Below are 16039 nucleotides of genomic sequence, written 5' to 3' on the forward strand. Positions count from 1 at the left end.
ATCACTCCAAAGACCCATCTAGTCCAGCTTCCTCTTTCCAGCAGCAGCAGAGAGCCAAAGACATGAAGAGAATGAACACCCTTGTCATTTTCTATTGACTCCACCAACTGGTACTTGGAGGTAGACTGCTCCTGCACTTGGTGGTTCCATTCTTATAACAGCTAAGAAGGACTGCTCTTCTGATTCTCCATCTGGTCCAGCACCATATTTCCAACAGTGGCCAGGTAGATGCCTCATCAGGGCATAAGGATTGACTCACTGATCAAAAACCTGGTATGCAGAGCTTGCCTCTGTACATAGTAGTTCCATTCTTGTACTGCATGTGACAGTACAAATAAGTGGATGACATCTCAAAAACTCTTTAGTTAGGTATCTTGACTTTCACCTTCAGTAACATAAGGACTGTGGGTGTTTGCATGTGCGTAATAAACACAAACTTTTGTATTGCCCCCAGCAGCAGAAAGTCAGAGGTAGACTGCCTCAAAACCTGAAGGTTTCATTTAGCCATCTCAGCTGTTAATGGCTGTCTCTTCCTCTGGGAATTTGTCTAATCCTCTTTTTGAAACTGAGGCCATCATCACAGGTTGTAGCCACAAATTCCGATTCAAATCAATTGTATTGGTGACCATGAGTGCTAGTATTATAACTCAAAAAGGGCAACAGTGCCTCTCCTCTCTTACTATCTCCATGAATAATTTTATAATGCTCTATCATGCCCCTCCTTGGGGAACCAAAACTGAGCACATCCTATGAGTGTAGGTGGGAACGTGGCACATAAGAAAATAAATTGACCTTGACAGTATTCCAATTTCTACAACTCCATCTATATTATATATACATAAAATAGATTTCCCCCCTCTACTTTGGAGAGGCCATCTGGGATTTGAATTCATTGCCTTAGCAAGCTGATAGCAGGCTATGAATCAGGACTGAAAACAATTCCCAAACCCCTCTCCCAAGCTATGGGGAGCCCAATCTCTATGCATTTATTTCAATGAGGCTTAAGATTTCAGCCCTTTGGGACCTGCCAAAGGTCAAGCGTTGCCAGGATTTAACAAGGGTGTTTTAACACGCAATCAACCCAGAACGTCAGCAACCTACATATGTGGCGCAAAGAGTGAGTAAGTACCCAAGGCTGCGAGAAGTTCTGTCTGACAGCAAGACCCATTGTGCTTGGCAAGATTTAGTTTATAGGAAATTAAGGGTGGAATCCAACCTACAAACCCCTTTCATACATGAAAAAAGCTCAGTTTGGTCCTTCCCATGCATTTCAGCAATGCAAAACAAGATGCAAGGGAGGCCCATGTTGCTGTAGGTGATGTAGGGTTAGACCTGCATTATAAACACATTTATGTAACTGAGCTTAGGCCTGCAACTGACACAGTCACATGCTTTTCCTCTATTTCCCTCCTCCTCTATCAGCCCAATCCTAGGCATGTCTACTCTGAAGTAAATCCCATTGTGCTTAATGGAGCTTACACCCAAGAAAGCGTACTGTATATACTGTAGGATGGCAGCCTATGTCTGTTTTGTCTGTAAGCAGCTTGGGGCAAGGTTCTGTCCTCTCATTCTTAACAAAGCACCATGTCCATTGATGGTGCTATATAAAATAAATAATGATTTCAGCATCACAAGAGAATAATCATAAGCAAAATTCAAGGGTGTACATTACTTCTTTGTTCTCTCCCGTCTACTTGGGTGGCTTTTTTATGTTGAAGACAAATTCATGTAGTAGGGGGAGAAGTTTGTTTATCAGTCATTATTTAAACAGAACCTCCATGTTCAGAAGCAGTTTACCCCTAAAAATCAGTCTGACCATTTTTTAAATCACTGTTTCCACACAGACATCACCCCCTCCTCCTGCCTTCAGTGCCAACTGAAAGCACATCCTGGTGGACTTGTTTGTAAAGGTTTATGGAAAAGTTCATAATCAATTAACAATTACTCAGAAGCCAGCCCCACTGCAGAGAGCTACCACAAGAGAAAGAACACCACTGCCTCTCGCTAGGGGCTAAACTGGGGACCAAACTGGCCTGCTGCCCCCCAACAAAGACCCCAAAACCAGCTGAGCATAAATCCTTGGCGTTGCTTATTTACTATCTGCTGAAATCTAGTTTCAATCCGATTTACAAGTAGAGTTTATAAACTGGCTCAGCTTGGTTGATTGAAAGGGAATTGGCTTACTGAGGAGTTTTTAACAAACCCGGTTAAGCTGTAATGTTAGGATTTAACGCTACTGCCCTATGCTCATTTTACCTGCGAGGAAGCCCAACAGCACACAGAAAGATTTTCTTGCTCCAGTCAGGCTGCATGGGAATCCTACCTATGTTTATGGGGTCCCATTGCTTTCAGTGGGAAGTACTCTTGGGTAAATGTGCATATGATTATGTTGTTTCAAGTCACGGAGGGGGGCACATTTCTGTCTCTTTTCCTTTTTCAGAGCACAATATTGCCTCCTCCAATCACTTGCAAACTTGGGGCAATTTATTTAAACATTGTTGTGTTTTGTCATCCCCCCCCCCCATCTCTTCCTCCACCCCACTTATTATTCACTTAACAAAAAAAATAACTTCTGGGAAACAGGAAAAAAGTTAAATATTTTAAAAGGATAAATACATTAAGCAAAGGTACTGGAGAGGATGGGAGTACATCAAGGTGTTTAGAATCTGTCAAAATTTCAGTTGTAAGTCCTGCAGGGCAGTGGGAGCTTAATAGCCCAGGCTAGATTTGAATCCAGACCTCCCCAGTAACAGTCTAACACCTTAACCGCCTCATCAGGCTTGGACAAATTCTAGGGAGGGGGTCAGATGAGAAGAGCTTGACTAGTCTACCTAGTTTTTTAAAATTTTAAATAAAGGGGATAATTAAGTGGAGCCTCCAGGTGCAGAGGCAGGTTACCTTTAAATACTAGATGTGGGGGGCGGGCGGCAGCAAGGGAGGGCTCTTGTCCTGGTGTCCTGCTTGTGGATTACCCTGTAGCATCTAGTTGCCCACTGTTGAAAACAGGAAACTAGGCTAGATTGACTTTTGGGTTGGATTCAATTCTTCTCTTTGTATGTCTCGTTTTGCTGCCTGTTTACTGTCCCATAAAATTAGGGGTCCAGAAAATTAGGAGGTGACTCGGAATCTGCAAGGCCCCTCCCTCCATTTTCCCTCTTTGCATGGTCTCCCCTGTCCTTACCTTGTCATTTTGGTAAGCGGTCACAGCTATGAAGTCCGTCTCAGGAAACACATAAGTCCGAAAGGTGCTATAGGGTAATTTGAGAATATCGTTGGCCCGGACTATATGGAATCTCGGTTGATATTTATGCATCGAATTAAGGATGGTCTGTTTTCATTGGGGGGGGGGGGGGAATGGAAGAGACAAAAGAGGATGGAGGAGAAAGGCTGTGATTAATATCATCTAGCAAAATACATTTTGCAAATGCTTTATTGTCCTGCAGAACAATAATTGTCTATCCACAGTTTACACACATAGACAAGTATCTGAGGGAAAATTGATGGGGGGGGGGCAGAGACCAGAAATTACAGCTGCAATTCGACAGTGACTTTCTCACAAGTAAATCTGTAACCCTCTGCCCAGAAAGCCTGCACAGGGCTTCTCACTGAACAAAATATAATGAGGGCTGCCCTTCAGTTACACACTTACGTGGAAATAAACCCCCTAAAATGCAGTAGGACTTATTTGTGAGTAAACCTGAGGTATCATAGTTGTTTTTTTACAATTCTGTATTGTACCAGAGTTCCTCAATCAATGAAGTCTCCATCCCCCATGCCCCACAAATACACACATTTTTCTAGGAAAATGGGTTTCTTATTGAGATTCGGAATTACTAAAAGAATAGTTAGTTCTGTTTTTGAAAAACCTATTTCATTACTGGGGATGCAATAGCCAGCAGGTTGGGAACGCAATCGTATCAGTCAGGCCCACACAAAAAAGAACAGGGAAAATATGGGAAAGAAACCTCATTTCTCTCTTCCCCACATTTGTACTGGGGAGAAAAAGAGAAGGGTTTAAGGGCACCCACCAGCTGAACTGAAGCACTTTGAAGTCTCAATGGGAGGGATTCAAGCACTCAGTTAACAGTTCCCATATGAACTCTATGGACTCCAAAAGCACCCCATAGCTCCCTAGATGGTTGGGTATTACAAGAGTGACTCCCCCACCCAAGCATTAACAGCGAGATCTTCTACATGCTGACTGAGTAAACAGGGACTTACTCCCGAAGTAAAACATGCATCTTATTGACTGTTTCAGTTCAAGGTAATTTGCTTTAATGAAATTAAAGCAGTCTAGGGGTAAACCCTGTTGAATTCAGTAGTAGGACTTACTTCTGAGTAAATATGCTTGGCTCTCACATAACAATTACAGGTAATTAATTCTCCCTCGCCCTTCCAACCTAAGCTGATGGTCACAGCCATTTCCTATCTTCTATTTTCAATTCGTACATATCCATTCAAGAACCACAATCGGGTTAGAAAATTAAGCGACATTTTCAATGGATTCTTAAATAAATGGATCTGAGACCATCAGTAGGGATTCCCCTCCCCCTTTCCAGAATTAGAACAGATCCCAGCTCTCTCTTAGAAAGAATACATTGTGCCATCACCTGCCTGTTAGTTTCAGTGCAACTGACTTTCAGAGTAAGTGTGTCTAGAAATATTGAGCCTCAGCCACCAGAACTGGTCCACTTTCCATTTAAACTTGGTTCGGATCAGAGTGGATAACTTCAGTTACATTGATGGATTGAAAAATGTCCCAAGGATTTATTTTTGAAAGGGGAGAGTGGAAACTCCAGTCTTATGCATTGTCCTGCGCCCCCAAAATCTCCCTTCCTAACATGAACTATAGCAGCAGGTAAACTGCAACTTTTTCCTTATTTTGCAAGCTTAAAGTCTTGGATTAAAATATTCCCCTTAACATACTATGCACACTTACTTGGGAGTTTACCAACTCCGTGAGGCTGGCTTCCGAGTAAATACAAATACAATACACTCTGTGGTAAAGATCTATTGACTGAATATTTCATGGACAGACTGGGATGAATGTCAAAACTCAAATGGGAAAAAAATGATATTTTATCTTTCTATTGAAAAATCTGTAGAGAAATTCAGCCAGTCTGGACTAATTACTGTTCAGTGACATTGACCAGCAAGCTGTAACAATTGCTACTTCATTTATACTGAGGGAAGAAGGAGAAAGGAAATTCTCATGTTTTAATCTGCAGTATAGACGGGTCAGCAACTCTGCTTTAGAAGACCTCAGACCACTCAGCCCAATTCCTGAAAGTAGTTCCAACACTGATCAATTTGGGGAATTGTTCCCTCTTGGAAATGTAGGAGACCTTTAATCACCACCCTTGTTTTCTAATTCTTCTTTCCCATCCTATGCATGCGGAGGAAGCCTGTCCCATTACCCTTAACAGTGGGACTTACTGTTGAGGAAAAGGCATAGGATCACAGCCACTCAGGGCTGCTGCCTACATCCTAAAGAAAACAGACCATTACTTGCTAGGAAGCCCCACTGCTGTCAATGGAATCTATTCTCAAACTACGCCCTTGGGGAATAAATGCAGTCCAAGCTTCTAAAAAGTGGGGCCCTATCTGACCAAATGACACCTAAGCATGTTTACTCAGAAGTAACTAAGTGCACTGAAGGCTGCACTTCAGCTTTATGTGGTCTTTCTGACATCTGCAGGGACTGAAAGAGGTGATAAACTCTCCCATTGAAATGAATGGGATTTTCAAAACTTTGTAGGAATATATCTGTATGATGAGAGAGAGAGAGAGAGAGAGAGAGAGAGAGAGAGAGATTTGTCCCTTTATACCTGCCTGTCCTTGAAAAGGCTTCCTAATAGCCAGATCGCTAATCTAGTTAAGCAAAGGTAGTTTAACATCAACTGGTAAGATAATATTTTGAGGGGAATGTTGTCTCCTTGAAATGAATGGTTTTTAAATATATATATATATATATATATATATATATATATATATATATATATATTTACCTTGAAGGCAAAGAGTTCAGGATCCAGGGGTATACCAGTTGCACATGAGTGCTCACTCAGAAGTTGCTAATCAACCAAAATATGGTCTACTCCAATTCCTGTGCATATAGTATTGCAGATTTAAATGGTCTGTGTTGGAATAGAGGGCCAGTGGTTAGAGGCTCTGTCTGGAGTGCATGATAAAGTAATCATGTATTCACACACACAGCTCCAAACTATGGTTAAAATCAGAGTATGAAGCAGCTACTACTATGGAGTTTGTTGAAACCTGATGGTACTTTTACCATTTATGACTCAGGCATTGAGTTAGTTACTTGGAAATTATATTCTCAACTCGCTCGGCTACAGTCCTTTGCAGACTACCTTGGGAGCAAGTTCCGTTTAGATTAGTGGGACTTTGAAGCAAATTTGGTAAAGATAAGGACTGCCCACCACCAGATTGATGATACCTGAACAGGCCAAATCTGGGGACATTTGGAGGTCAGAGAAGGTCTTGTCTCTGACAGCCCAACCTACCAGCTGGGATTTAAGAAGAATGGTAGTAGTAGAGGTGATGGTAAAGACACTTGCCCCATTACAGAGTTAGACCCTGTTGAAACAGCATGGCTGGAAAGAAATAAGCACCCAACAAAATAAATGGAATTTGCATCCAGGTAAACGTGGCAGTATACAGGTGGGAAACCCATATTTCCCCCCTACATGTACCCCAAGAAGCAATATGTGCACAAGAGTGGCTGAAGCCCATTAAACGTCAGTGTACAAGAAACTATGTTTTAAGACTGGGACACCTCTTGGAAGTCAGCCTCCTTTGCTGGAAGTTTAAAAAAAAAATCCATGCATTCTACCCAGATAGAGATGTATTTAGGAATAAGCCCCACAGAGTCCCCCATTCATTAAGGTTCAACTCCTAGCCACACTGACCAAAGAGTAAGTCCCTTGAGGATAGTACAATCACAATTTTTTTACTTCTGAGTAAACATGCATAGGATTGCGCAGCATATTGTATATAATTCAACTATCCGATGCATGAGAGCCTCATTGAATTCATTGAGGTAAACATTAATAGGATGGCTGCACCCACTGCGATGCTCCCATCTTAAACTACTTAGCGTGGAATTAAGCTCCCACCGAAGTCTACAAGATGAACACCCAAAACAGGACAAATTCTTGACCCGAACCACGTTCAGTTAGAAATCCTATTGATGGGATTCAATAGTCAGTTTCACTGATGCTGTATCCAGGGATTCTTAAGCGGAGGTATCCATACCCCTTGGGGGGGGATGGGATTCAGTCTCTGAACAATTAAAAAACACTGTTAAATTAGATTATTAACTATCACCGTTAACAATACGGATTGAGGCCTTCTGTTCCTGGCTATCCATATGGGAAGTAGAACCATGATATTGACATCTTTTGAAGTCAGACTGTTCCCTAATAGGGCTGGTGATGATGATGATGGTGATTTTGACAGCCTGTCAAAGATGTATTGCATATTGGGCAACCCGTTGGGGATCTGTAATCGTAAAAAGGTTAGGAGTGGGTGGGATGGGATTCCCAAACCTAAGAGCTCAGGAGTTTGGCCATGTGAATGCCCTGAGAATTGGAAACCTCTTTCCTTGACCTAATACCTGCAGCCAGTTCTTGAGCATATTCTTGGAAGAAAGCCCCACTGTGATCCACCCAACCTGGGTGGATCCCCCAGCCCGGGGGTCCCAGGGACTGTGATTCCCAAATAAATGTAGGTAGATTGGCCCCCTTCTCTCACAGAAGTGCCCCAACGTGTCTATTTGTTTGGGAATAAGCCCTGTTAAATTCAATGAGCCTTTACTTCCGAGTAAACAACCATAGGCTCCGGCTCCAATTCTGCAGCAAGTGAACTGTGGAAGGACCCTTTCCCATGCCTATGGTGGAAATTGACTTCCCATTGCAGTAAAAGGCCAACCGCCCATTCATTTGAGGGGGTATTGTGGATGTCCTGGCAGCCTCCAAACGCCCATTCTGCATCTGTTTAGTCTCTATTCAATTTCTAACCATCTCCCTCCTTATTAAGGAGTCGCTGCCTCCCCCCCCCCCAATAAAACAATTGTGCTGCACTCGGTTATTTAGGGTAAAAATATTCCTGACTTCTGGGGGCAGGAAAGAGAACCCCGTTCGCCCCGGGGGGGAGGGGGCAATTTTTCTGAATGAATCTTTTTTTACCTGGGAAATCTTGAAAGAAAAAACCCCTCCATTTCCACCCCATCATATGGGAGACAGAATCCGGCCATAAGGAAGCACGTTTTAGCCTGTCCTTCTAGTTTCACCACAGTATTCCTCAATGTGTTCAGCAAGATTTACTTGCAAGTAAACCTGCCTAAGCTCGAATTCTACGCCCTGTGGATTTCTGATGATTGGGGGAGGGGATTTTCAACCAGGTGTTTAAACTTTCCCACTGTGGGAATCTAGCACGGGGGGGGGGGCTTTACGCAGTTCTTAGCTGGATTGGGGCCCACAGTCTCTATGTCCTAAATAGTGAAACCGACCAACTGAATCAACCGTTGCTATATATGATTTTTTTTTAAAGGTTAAATCGTTATATTCAGCGCCTGTTCAGAGAGGAGACACTCACATTTCACAGAGCTTCTAATAGCCCCCCCCCCTCGTGTATTAAACAAGAGAGTAGAGGTCACCAGCAGAGTCCTGGGGTGTTCTAGATTTGCAGATTACAGCGATTCACTTCTATATTGGGGGTTCCTCTTTCTTGATAAAGAGGGTAGAAAAGCCGGTGGAAAAAGTAACTAGACTCCCCAAGATGACTCTTTTGAGGGCATATCTGTGGGGGTTGGGGAGCTGGGGGTTGGCACAGAAGACCCCTGCCCAGTAAATAGAATCTTTACACGTTATCCACGGAGATATCTATATTTATATCTATATATCCGCGGATAACGTGTAAAGATTCTATTTACTGGGCAGGGGTCTTGCGTGCCTCTCCCCAGCTGCACACACACACCGTAATATGCTCCATTTCTGCCTGGCCTTTCCCCTCGACACTCAGATAAGGTAGATTACAAATCCCCTTGAACCTATTGGGACAACCAAGTAAAAACAGAGCAGAGCTCCTGGTTTTACGGGGAGAAACCTCAGCAGGTGCTCATCTCTCGCTCCTCCTTCCCTTCAGACAGGGCGTCGGTGCGCCTCTCAAACATGTACAAGGCGGGCAGTTCCACCGAAGCCAGTGAGACAAATCCCAGCCTTTTTACTGCAACTGCCTTGCCCTCGTGCACAAAGACAAGGAGCCTAAACGCCTGACACGGGCACGATTGCTGATGCAGTCTGTTTGGAAAGGGGTCTGCTCGAGTTCCAAGCCCCCGGCCCAGTCGGTGGAGGGATCTCCTCCAAGCTCAAGCTCTGAATTCCCAAGCAGCGCGGGGCCACCTTCTCTTTCCAGATACACCTGTGTGAAGTCCAACCTGCTTTTGTTCCTATCGTCGCCCCCCCCCCCAACACCACCACCGGCGCAAACTTTCAGTAACCTCTTAAATGGAGTTTAAAGAGGGGTCATTCATCACCCAAGGAAACGACCTCAAGATTTATGGAAACGATGCCCATATTTCCATCCCCTTCTCCTTGCTGGCTGCCTCTCCGCCAAAGCTAACGGATCCCCAAAGCAGAGCATCTCAGGGAGCGGAATAAAGATCTTTGCGGGTTTGTTTTACCGGTGCCCTGGTTTGTATACATTTCTTCTTCAATTCCCCCCCCCCCCCAAAGTATTTTCCCATCTCGAAAACGATTGGATTTGGGGGTGCGTGTAAACGCTGGACAGCGCGATCCCAAGCATGTCTACTCGGACCTAAATCCCATTAAGGTTAAAGAGGCGGAGAGCCCAATCCTATCCATGCCTACTCAGAAGTAAGTCCCATTGCAATCAATAGGAATTGCAATCACACTCCCAGGAAAGTGTGAATAGGATTGTAGCCTTACTCCCAGGAAAGTGTGAGTTGGATTGTAGTCTTACTCCCAGGTAAGTATGGATAGGATTATAGCCTTACTCCCAGAAAAGTGTGGATAGGATTATATCCTTACTCCCAGGAAAGTGTGCACAAGTTTGCAGCCCCAGAAGTCAAATGGCCTCTCTGGCTACTAGTTTAGCAATATGTAAGGCGTCAGATACACGTTTACTCTCCCCCTCCCCCCAATTCCCTTTTCATCTGAGTTTGCTGAATCTCGTTTAGAATGAAAACAATACATTTAAAATGGCAGCAGGGGGTAGAATTAGTCAACTTCAAGAATCGAAGAGAAAAACGTATTTTTCCAAGCAAATTAAATAAAACCTTTATCCAGGGCACAAATCCCTGAACGACAAATCCCAGACCCTGGGCCCAATCCTCTCCACTTTTCCAGCCCTGGTGTAGTCGTGCCCACGGACTGTGGGTTGCATTCTGTGGTAGGAAGGCAGTTTTGGAGGTCTCCACAAGGTAAGGGAACATTTGTTCCTTTGCCTAAGGGCAGCATTGCAGCTGCACCGCCGCTGGTAAATTGGCTAGGATTGGGCCCCCTGCTAGCACAGAAACGGAGGCAGGACAAATAAATATCCCGTTGGAAATCTCGGGGTGATTTACCTTTTCATGCATCTACCAACCACCCTCGAAGATGAGAATGAAGCAGCCCGTTTAACTAGGCAAGGAATATAAGGAGGGGTTGAGCAGCCTAAGGAATAAGGACCAAACTCCACTAGGAGCGTTTGCAAAGCTCCTTCAACCTGGAATCGATTTTTCTCGCAAGCTAAAGGTGAATGCAAGAATGAGTTGTCTGGGGTCTTCTGCAAATATTTGTTCTTAAGGTCATTATTTTGGAGGGCAACCATATTGTCCAAATAATCCTGGAATTATTGCAAAAGGACTTTCTGGGTTGCACCAATTGAACAGGCGACGCGATCTTCGCACTTAGGGAACGATTGCCAGAAATTCTCTCTGTCTACACGCGCTAACAGCCACTCACCTCACCCTGGAAGGGATGTGGCTGCGCCCTTACCTGGAGGAAGCACCCGTAGGGCTTACTTCTGAGTAAACACGCCCAGGCTTATGCTGTCAGAAAGCGAGGGTGAGGAGGATTCCGCTGAACCTTCCCCCGCTTCCGATCTTATGTTTACTCCGAATTAAGCCCGATTTGTGTTTCAGTTCAGCAGAGTCGCCTGGCTAGTAACTGTACGATCGGCCTGCACTCCCTGACAACCCGCACTAAGTGAACCCAACCACAGTTCGCCTTGAAAGCCGGGGGAACTGACTTCCAAGTCATCCGTATAAATGTCTTTAGGGTGCCATCATAAGCACAGATCTCTGGCCATTATTTCCACCGCCCCCAGCCCTTTCCTGGAGAGAAAGGGGCCTCTGGGCATCTGAAGAGTAGCCTGGGTGCTGCTGGGTGAGTTCTAAACTCCTGATAAGGAGGGAAGGGGGGGTGTTCCTGATTTATTGGTTGCTACTAAGAGAGAGTCTCCCCTTCTCAGCATCAGGATACAGCACCATACAGATTTCTCAGGGAAAAGTCACTTAAAATTCGTCTCTTTCTGGATCTTTCCAACCCTGCAATCCTGTCACCCCTATTTTGGTACCCTAGTAAATACATATATATATAACCTCCGAAGGACAACTGAAGCAGGTGAACTGGAGAAGGAAGGACCCGCCATCGAATGGAAACTTCTTCACAACCCAAGCCCAAAAACCTCAGCTAGGAACCGGGAGACAGCTAGGAACCGGGAAACCCCCTCCCCAGACCTACAACGCCTGGCTCGCCAGATATGCCATTGCAGGCAGGCAAGAGGTAGGGCTCGCAGGCCTCCAGCACGCCCCTCCAGGGGTTTACTCTGAAGTAAAGGCCCAGTGATTTCTTTCATTCCCCAGGAAAAAAACGTGCCCCACAACTCGCCTTCCCTGTTCGGCTCCCAGTGGAGAGATTATCTGAAAATAGAGACGCGTGTCAATTGTGTCACCGAACCCGAGGATCCCCAGGGCAAGAGACACAGGTTGTGGGTTTCAGAAGGGTGGGAGCTGGAAACACACACACCCACACACCACACACACACTGGCCCTGCCCTGCCCCAGAAAAGAAGGAGCTACTTACGAAGCCGTGCTTGTCGGAGATGTTGTTGGTGAGCTTGAGTTTGTGGAAGGCCACCGGCTTGGCCATCCACTGCTCGCCCGTGGCGGGGCTGTCCGGGTGGATGTACATGCGCTTGGGCATCTCCGGGTCCGCCTTGCCGGCCACCATCCAGCGCGAGTTGTGGAACTTGTAGCGACAGTCGTCCGCCGCCACGATGTCCATCAGCAGGATATACTTGGCCTTCTTGTCCAGGCCGCTGACCCGCACTTTGAAGGGGGGGAACATCCGCCTGCGGAACAGACCCCCACCAGACTGAGTGGAACCGTCAGCTAGAATTGTGTGCGCGTGTGCAGGCCAGTTAAATGAGAGCCCAGTTCTGGCTATTAAATTTTATGGCTCTGCATAAATTTCCCCCTTTAGCGCTCCAAGTGCCACAGATTTGGCCCCCCTTGTGTTGCGTTTCCACCTAGGAAGAGAAAAAGAGGACCCCGGCAGGACGCCTTGACACTCCTGGACTCGCTTCGGAGGAGACCTGCCAGAGTCCTGGGCTCCCAAGTGCAGCGTGCCTGAAGGATCGCAGCCATACACACCTTATGGGGCTCTTCCCCCCCCCCCCGCCCGTCCCTGATCGTGGCTACTGGAGGGTGAGCCCGGTTGGGTTCCACTGAGGCTTGGATTTCCAGCCACCAAGCTCAGAACTGCAGCCTTGGGAGAGTTAATTAAAGGCAACGACTTCGCCATAAAAAAGACCCCCCAGAAAAGAACCCAGGCCTTCCAGTGAGGCTGGCTGAGAAGGGGAAAGGCCAAAGCGACCAGGTTTGCACGGAGAAGTCCGATCCCAAACGCGCTTTCGCAGAAGTTGCACCGCCGATTTCAGTGGCCATGCCTTCCAGGAAAGTGGGCCTAGACGTACAGTCTCGTGGCCCACATTCCCTTAAAAAAATGAAACCAGAATTTGCATCAGAGCGCAGGAAAATAAAACCTTCCTTCCGGATTCAAAAGAAATCCAGGTTCAAAGGAAGTGGGAATCCAGATATGCGCTCCAGAAAACTAGTGACCCACTTGCTGCCTGTGCGGATTTGGTCTGAACCGGACCTCTAGAATTGCGTGCGTGTGTCTTGAACACAGTCGAGCCCTTCTTGGACCTTTCCGAGTTCAGTTCCAAGCAGTAAAGAGGACAGATCAACTCTTTTTTTTTGGGGGGGGGGGAGGAAATTTTAGCTCTTGAAATTCAAGAGAGGTTTGTGCATTTGAGATGGGGAGGAAGGAAGGGGACTTGGATCCCCTCTGAAGGTCGATGGAAAATAAAAGTTCCATAGACTCGCGAGGAAGTGGGATACAAGGCAGTCAGGCCCATTTCTGAACCTTCCCCCCTTAAAAAATAAATTAAAAACCACCTTTCATTATTCTTATGGCCCATTTTCACCATATTTGCTACTAAAAGCGACACACACATAACCCCAATTGCAGTGAGATTTACTGCCAAGCAGGTAAATAGCAGGTTTCCGGCCTGATAATACAGAGGTGGGCTCTCAAGCAAATCCACTCTATTCTTTGGGGTTTACTCCCAAATCCAGGCTCACAGGACTCGCTTGTGGTCCTTTTGCTGTATGGCAAAAAGATGTGGTCATATTTTGCTGGGAAATTGTAACTTTTACAACTTTTTTTTTTTTTTTTAAAGGAAAGAAGTCATAAATTTTCTCATTAGCTAAATCACTCAGTTTAGAGGCACTGGCCATGTTCGAACTAGAAACACTAAACCCAGAAACCAGTTCAGCTTGGGTTGTTATTTTTTAAGAAAAACACGTGTAAACAAATTTAATCTGGGATTGTGGGGTTTAAATTATTAACCACGAATTGAAAAAGAAGGGGTGGGAGGCCTTTCAGCTGTTTGGGAACCCTCTTTCTGTAAAAAAAGGGGGAACATGTAACCCTTTCCATTTAAAAAAAAACAAACCCTTGTTTGTTTTTCTTTAAAAGCATTTTTGTTGGTGTTTAAATTCACAAGTGCCCTTAATAGTAAACACGTCTAGTTGAAAGAAAAACCCTCTGGTTTCCTTTGAACTTGGCTGCCAGTTGGAGGGTTTTAGGACCAGAAAAAGGAACTTAAAGGGGAGGGAAGACGCTGTAGGAGAAACACCAAAGGAGTTTTAATTAAAATTAGGGGGGGAGGGAATGTTTCCGCAGGTCCCATAATTCCCTCTCCTTGAGGGCATAAATCAGTAAGTGTTTGCAGGGTACACTGAACAGCGTTTATTATTATTGTTATTATTGTTATTATTACTGGGAAGCGGATGAAGGCAGCCACTCCTCTTACCTTCCAGACTTGGTGATGACCATCTCCGTCCCCAGTTTGTGGAACTGGTCCCAGAGCTCCTTGGCTTCCAGGGTCACTTTGGGGTCGTCCTCGACCTCCTCCTCGGGCTCGAGGCTTTTGAGCGACCTCAGGTGGGCGGCCTGGTGGTGATGTCCCAGCGCGGAGACGTGCAAGCCGGCCTCGGCTGCTCCGGCCAGGCTGGGATCCGGCAGAGGTTTGGTCAGGGCGGCGGGAGGCAAAGCCAGAGCCGGGAAGAAGGAGGGCTGGGCGGCTGCTAGGAAGGCGGACATGGGGAAGTCCGTCGGCCTGGGCGCGTGGAAGGGGTGGTAAGCCATCGCAGTCCCCGGGAAGGCTGGATCTCTCATCAGTACATCCACAGATCCGGGGAAAGGAGCGAGGGAGGGGTCGGAGCTGGAGGGGAGGCGAGGGCTCGCTCGCCCGCTTGTCAGTTCCAGCCCCCCCACACCTCCCCTGCGCTCTCAGGCGGCTGGTCGATTCCTTGCGCCTCTCGGGCTGGCTCCCGGGTCAGTTTCGCAGCCACCTTCTTCTGGCCGGGCTTCTTCTTCGGGTTTGGGGGGCAGGAAAAGACCCCGGCAGGCAGCCCCACCGATCTGAGTTCTCCTGGAGGGGGGGGCACCAGTAAGTCCTTGTTTGTTGCAAGGGGGGTTGAACCCCCTTTCCCCAGGATCTTCCAAGCAAGTCCAGGACGCCTGGCAGGGCGGATCTCCAGCTCTCCAACACGCGTGTCCTTCAGAAGAACAATTCCGAGGGTCTTGGGATCCTAAAGGGTGGGGGGAGGGAGGAGGGGGGAGAAGGGTCGCGTCCCCCTCCCCGCGGTCCTGCACGAACTCCTGACCTCTCGGAAAGAGACTCCCAAGTGGATCTCGCAGTCCTGGGGAGGGGGATCTCCTGGTCTCCCCACCTCCTTGCAGTCTGGAGAGGGGAGCCGGCCGGGGAGACAGCCAGCCAGCGAGGCTCTCTCTCTCCCGGCTCTCCCGCTTCCACCCCAAAGCGAAACTAAGCCGCTGCCCGGGCCAGGGATCTCCGCGAGCCTCCGCAGTGGGAATCCGAGCCGGGAGCCAGGCGGGGCATGGCTCCGAGGAGAGCCGGAGTGGGGACTGGGTTCGGTCTCCTCGGGATCCCTCTGTAAAACTGGGACTGTCTCGCGTGCGCCTTCCTCGCTGCGCTGCCTCCCCCTCCCCTCCCCCTAATGAGCCAAGCCCCCTTGATTGTGGCTTTGACGCGGGCCAGACCAATTGTGGAGGTCCAGAGGCGTGGTTTTGACAGCTCCGGCCAAGATCTGGGGCGAGGGAGGGCGCTGGGAGTGGGGCGGAGGAGGGAGCAACAGCGAGGGGCTTGCGGGGGGGGGGAGGAAGAGGAAGGAGGGGAGAGGAGCAGAGGGAGGCGCTGGGGGGGGAAGGTGTCGAGAGCCTCGGCTGTAAGAAAACATGTCAACAGAATCAGAGCTTCTCCCGTGACGGAGGCAGCGGGGCCTCGCAGTCCTCCCCTCCCGGGCCTCCCCTTTTTCCTGGGGGGGCACCTTCCCAAAGCGCCGGGGCTGCTGGCGGAGGCGCCCGGAGTGGGGGTGGCCAGGATGAAGGCCAGAGGCCCATTGCGCCAAAGCGCAGCCCAGCCA

General features: G+C 47.4%; 1 protein-coding gene across 1 annotated transcript in view; it reads right to left on the reverse strand.

Annotated features, from left to right (window-relative positions):
- The window catches only part of TBX2 (T-box transcription factor 2), a 32033-nt gene extending 17265 nt beyond the window's left edge, over positions 1-14768 (reverse strand). Inside the window, exons 1-3 of the mRNA XM_066635613.1 lie at positions 14404-14768; positions 12108-12375; positions 3182-3328 (exon numbers count right to left, since the gene is read on the reverse strand). Coding sequence (XP_066491710.1) covers positions 3182-3328; positions 12108-12375; positions 14404-14768 — 780 coding nt within the window. The remainder of the gene's footprint in view (positions 1-3181; positions 3329-12107; positions 12376-14403) is intronic.
- Positions 14769-16039: the final 1271 nt, after the last annotated feature.

The sequence above is a fragment of the Tiliqua scincoides genome, chromosome 8 (genome assembly GCF_035046505.1).
Source record: "Tiliqua scincoides isolate rTilSci1 chromosome 8, rTilSci1.hap2, whole genome shotgun sequence".
Taxonomy (NCBI): domain Eukaryota; kingdom Metazoa; phylum Chordata; class Lepidosauria; order Squamata; family Scincidae; genus Tiliqua; species Tiliqua scincoides.